Below are 6,049 nucleotides of genomic sequence, written 5' to 3' on the forward strand. Positions count from 1 at the left end.
CTCAGATGAGGATTATAGCTATATATATTGGAGCTATTGCAACACAAGTTCGGAACTTACTTGGCTGCAGCCACGCCGAAAGGCGAATGCAGTTGCATACTCGATCGCATGTTTTGTTATTTCTTCTCCTTTTGTTTGGGAGCATGAAAACTTTCTTTTTTGGTTGGTAAATCTTGTAATGGACTACTTTAACTATTACATGATCATGTTACAAGTTCTTACCGTAAAAAAATCGCCATTCAAATACAACTCGTTTGATGCACATCTTCTAATAAAGTCTTTCAAATCTTTCTTTCATTTTCCATGTAAACAATACATATGTGTATCACTAACTATCTCCAAAGAAACATTGAGCATCGGATCATAGAAGCAAACTGTAATTGAACAAAAAACTAGGCTTGTGTCCAAGCTCGAATCCTCGTCAGGTCCTGTACAGGTTATTTCATCTAGATTACCCGTAACAAGAAACTAGTATTGTAAGATTTCTTGTTAAGATTAAACTACGGATTTTTTTTATTACTACGTTTCTTTTTCCGTGTGATGTTTAGTATGGTGACATAGTTAGCTGGTTCCCATTGTATTCGACTGGGAATGTCTAGAGTGTTTTGCCTAAATCATTTAATCTATAAAATTATTTTTCCTGATAAGAAATCAGGAAAACTATGCTCCTGTCACTGGCTCTGGCGATGGCTGAGGTGCTGCTGGTCCTGGGAGATCATAGAGAGGGAGAGGAAGGAGCATCGCATTTAAAGTACTATTCTTGGAACCAAGTCCTGTCAAATTAGCACCACGTACACTACATCTATCAATATCTTGTTGCCAAAACACACACCTCTATAATATAATGGAACAAGACCAAAATGAGTTTTACTAGAGAAAAATTGAGAGAAAACAAACTTGACGGTACCTTGACAGATCATGACAACAAAAAACACAACCGTGATGACCATAGCCGAGATGGTGCTCGTAGAAGGAGCCGATGATGGTGACGATGACTTGGTTGCTTTCATCTTCTTCAACGCCTTTGCGTACACCATCCGCTCACGCTTCTTGGTGGCAACCTTCACAATATCTTTAACGAACCTCGTGTCTCCAGCATCCAACAAGGGAGCCTTGGGATGTCGAGGGGGTTTCTTGAATTTTCGATCCATTCGTCCAACCTCTTGTCCCTGTGCCTTGTGTGGATCTGACTTAACAGCACCAGGATCACCCTTGAAATTCAAAATCCCACTCATAAGCTTGTTGAATGATTTCTTCACCTTTCTCTGGCCCAAAATTTGGTCACTACTTGTCGTCTCACCAATCTCAATATCAACCATGACATTCTTTTCTTTTGAGCTGTTAAATTCCATGTCACTTGTGAAACAAAATATTCTTGGTCACTAATCTCCGATCGAGCTGTTTTTGCTTCTCCAACCCGAAAACACTAATTTAAACTTGATTTCCCATATTCAATATGAACATCAAACCAAGCTTTTAACAACTTTTAACATATAATAAAGCTCAAAATCTTCGATAAACTACAGACTTGATGAAATATGTTACCAACACGATAATAAATTTTGTTGCTGTCAAAATCAAAATAAAGATTATTCTCTTTCCGGAACCCAATACCCCGGCAAACAAATATCATTCAACTTGCATATATTAACAAAATGAGGAGATAGCTCAATTTTCGTTTCCTCCAATTAATAAAAGTATGAGGAATTAGTAACAGAAGGCCTCAAACTCCCAACAAATCGTTCATGCATAGAATTAAATCAAGAAGTAGTAGAATTCACAAGATGGTAACAATAATACGTAAACCAACACCAAGGTTTACCGTAAACCAGCAGGTCTGAGAAAAAATCCCCGAGGGCAGAATGAAAAAACTAAAGATTTCGAAGTAATATTGATAATAATTTAAAGGAGAAGTAAGCAAGAACCCATTTAAATTGTATTGAAGAGGAGGAGAAAATAAAAAGGTTTCGGTGGTCCTGAGGAGATTTTGTCCCGTCGCTTTTTCCCCCCAGTGATTCTTCTTGTTTCTCGGGCGATACAAAATTACAAATATATGGGTTCAATAATAATATGCTCAAAAAAATAAATAATAACAATGTTTGTTAAAAAAATAATAATAGTTATAATCTTAAAAAATAATAATATATAACAAAAAAAGATAAAGAATATGTTTGACCAAAAAGAAGGATGATAAAAACTTGTATAAGACGGTCTCACGGATCGTATTTTGTGAGATGAATCTCTTATTTAGGTCATCCATGAAAAATTATTAATTTTTATGCTAAGAGTATTAATTTTTACTGTGAATATCGATAGGATTGATCCGTATCACAGATTAAGATTTCTGATATCATCTCACAAAAGACATACTTGAAAAACAGCTAAAGGCGGCCACTGTGACGTGGGCTTTTATGAGGAGCTCAAGGGGTAAAAAGAATATTAAAAGGTAATAGAAATATGGAATCGAGAGCGACATAGATTCGGGTAAAAATGGTGAAAAAGATAATGGAGACCTTTCTTGAAATGGTGACTGTTCCATTCATTTGTCTTGCCTGCCAAATATCTTCAATCGGATCTATGAAGCTCGTGATATTATACTATACTACATCGGTGACATTTATTTTTTATTTTTGTTTTGTGTAAAATGATGGACCGATTTTCTAATTTGAAAATAAAAAATGTGTAGTTCTTCGATTTCTTGTTATCTCATGCAAAAACACTATCATTGACTCAGACATACTATATCCATCAATAAATTTCAATATTTTTGTAAAAACACTAAAAAATCCATACCCACGGCTGTAATATTTGATCGATAGATTGATTTCACTAAAAACAAAAAACCTTCAAATAATCCGACAGATTAGTTGGGAATTAATAATAGACAAAAACTTGTCTGAGACGGACTCACGGATCGTATTTTGTGAGACATATTTTTTATTTGAGTTATCCATGAAAAAGTGTTTCTTTTTATGCTAAGAGTATTACTTTTTATTGTGAATATCGGTATAGTTGACCCGTCTCACATGTAAAGATTCGTGAGACCGTCTCACAAGAGACTTACTCTTAACAATATCCCCGATCCAACTGACCTGACTTAGGTCTGGCTCAAATCTATTTTTGGCTCCTCGATGATCAGAAAGTAGTTTTCTTGTTTTCATTTATCTAAACTAGCATGATGTACATGCGTTGCACGTAATATCAATTATATTATCAAAATTTTAATTTTGATTTTCTAAAAAATAATTTGAATCATTTTGTTATTTATATAAGCTTAATTTCTTATCATATTAGATGATTTATAAGAACTTATATAACATATTTTCAAAATTATTTCTTCAATTAAAATTCTAGCAATTGATTTTATGTTATATAATAAATTTTAATTAACATAATATATCGAAAAAAATGAACTTAAACAAATTTTTAAAAAAATTATATATTCAAACACCACGTATAAGCTGTCATTACCACGTATAAGCTGTCATTTCAAATATCACCAAATTTGTATATTGAATTTATACATTTTTCGTATGTATAATATTTTTTGAAATTGATACTAAAATCTTTAATTTTTTTATTATAGCAAGTCTCCAAAAAAATTTAAGAGATTCATATTTTATGAGATTATTAACATATTGACATTCATAATTGTTGATATAAATTCTTATAATAAATTTATTAAACTCTTTGATTTCAATTCATTGTATCAAATAAAATAGTTATACACTATATGATACAAAGAAACTAATTGTTTATCAATTATGCAGCAAAAATTTATATATTATTATAGTTGATTTTGGAATTGAAACTAAGAAAATATTTAATCTGATTTTGATTCTACTGTTTTTGAAAATCATGGTCGAGTTTAGCTTTAGACATTTAATGTATAAATCTTAATCAATCTTAGTCGATGTTTCAAATATCACAAAATTTTGTGTATTGAATTTATAATTGTTTCGTATGTATATATATTATGATAGTTGATTTTGGAATTGAAACGAAGAAATTTTTTACTCTGATTTTGGTTCAACTATTCTTGAAAATCATTGTCTGGTTTAGCTTTAGACATTTAATGTCTAAATTTTAATCAATTTTAGTAGACGTTTCAAATATCAACAAATTTGTATATTTAATTTATAAATTTTTCAGTATGTATAATATTTTTTAAAAATGATACTAAAATCTTTAATTTTCTTATTATAGCCAAACTCTCCAAATTTTTCTAAGAGATTCATATTTTGTGAGATTGTTAACATATTGACATTCATAAATGTTGATATAAACTCTTCTAATAAATTTATTAAGGCAAAAACTTCTGTGAGACGGTCTCACGGGTCGTATTTGTGAGACGAATTTCTTATTTGGGTCATCCATGAAAAAGTATTACTTTTTATGCTAAAAGTATTACTTTTTGTTGTGAATATGGGTAGGGTTGACCCGTCTCACAGATTAAGACTCGTGAGACGGTCTCATATAAGACACACTCATTTATTTATTAAACTATTTGCGCTCAATTCTTTGTATAAAATAAAATAGTTATATACTATATGAGACAAAGAAACTAATTGCTTATCAATTATGAAGCAAAATTTATATATATATTATGATAGCTGATTTTGGAATTGAAACTAAGAAAATATTTACTCTGATTTTGGTTCTATTGTTCTTGAAAATCATGGTCGGGTATAGGTGTTTCAAATATCACCAAATTTTGTGTATTGGAGTTATAATTTTTTCGTATGTATATATCATGAGAGCTGATTTTGGAATTGAAACTAAGAAATTTTTTACTCTGATTTTGATTGTACTATTCTTGAAAATCATGGTCTGGTTTAGCTTTAGACATTTAATTTCTAAATCTTAATCAATTTTAGTAGATGTTTCAAATATCACCAAATTTGTATATTGAATTTATAAAGTTTTCGTATGTATAATATTTTATAAAAGTGCTACTAAATTTTTAATTTTCTTATTATAGCCAAACTCTCGAAATTTTTCTAAGAGATTCATGTTTTATGAGAGTGTTAACATTATTGACATTCATAATTGTTTATATACATTCTTATTATAAATTTATTAAACTCTTTATTTTCAATTATTTGTTAAAAAACCAATAAAATATATTAGTATTAAACATCATATTATCATATTATTTTATATTTATCATGTTATTATACTATTAAACATATAATTAATTTTGTTCTACAACAATCAATGAATAGGGTAATTTATATCTATCATGTTATTATACTATTAAACATATAATTAATTTTGTTCTACAACAATCAATGAATAGGGTAATGATAATTTATTAGTATTTATTAGAATTTTATATATATAAGTGATAATTGTTAGAATTGTGCATATATATCTTTAAGGAGGGCATTTGTGTCTTTTCACAATCGGAAAACACATCAATTATCCACACTTTTATAGGTACTAGCAAGAAGCACGTGCGTTGCACGTGTATATTAATTATTTAATAAAAAATAAAATTTGATTTTTTAAAAAAAGAATTTGAATCATTTTTTTTATTTATATTGTGTTGGTAGAATAAGATTAACAAAACACGCTTTTAGTAAAACACATTTTTACTATTTTTAGTTTAGTATAAATAGTTCCTTTTCTTCCTTTGGATACAATTTTGGAAGCTCATTTCTCGCTGTAAGCCGAACAATGAAATCTCTCCATTTTCTGAGAAAAGTTCTTATGAGTTTTAACATATTGGTTAACATATTGGTTTAGTCTTTTGTCATATTAGACGAATAAATTAATTAAGAACTTATATACCTTACTTTCAAAATTGTTTCTCAAATTAAAATTCAACCAATTGATTTTATGTTATATAATAAATTAAAATGGGCATAATATATCAAACGAATTGAACTGAAACAAATTTTGAAAATATAAATATCTGAGCACCACGTATAAGTTATAATAACCTAAAAATCAACCAAATTATGAATTTTATAAATACATAAATAATAATTTATATAAGTGAAGCACATTATTGACAAATAATTATCAATTTAAAATATTTGTGACT

At 29.0% G+C, this 6,049-nt stretch overlaps 1 protein-coding gene across 1 annotated transcript; it reads right to left on the reverse strand.

The window, feature by feature from the left end:
• Positions 1-544: 544 nt before the first annotated feature.
• LOC142529320 (uncharacterized) lies at positions 545-2,063 on the reverse strand. The gene is made up of 2 exons (XM_075634829.1): positions 908-2,063; positions 545-773 (listed from the first exon to the last, which is right to left on the reverse strand). Exons 1-2 carry the CDS (start codon positions 1,350-1,352, stop codon positions 661-663), a joined length of 558 nt encoding a protein of 185 aa, XP_075490944.1. The 5' UTR covers positions 1,353-2,063; the 3' UTR covers positions 545-660.
• Positions 2,064-6,049: the final 3,986 nt, after the last annotated feature.

This window comes from Primulina tabacum, chromosome 16, assembly GCF_025594145.1.
Source record: "Primulina tabacum isolate GXHZ01 chromosome 16, ASM2559414v2, whole genome shotgun sequence".
NCBI classification, from domain to species: domain Eukaryota; kingdom Viridiplantae; phylum Streptophyta; class Magnoliopsida; order Lamiales; family Gesneriaceae; genus Primulina; species Primulina tabacum.

What these genes read in the sequence shown, in the direction of transcription:
- LOC142529320 (XM_075634829.1), bottom strand. Translation starts at nt 1,352, where the DNA reads ATGGAATTTAACAGCTCAAAAGAAAAGAATGTCATGGTTGATATTGAG. An exon ending in TGTTGTCATGATCTGTCAAG is followed by an intron (nt 774 to 907) that starts GTACCGTCAAGT and finishes CTAATTTGACAG; the next exon opens with GACTTGGTTCCAAGAATAGT.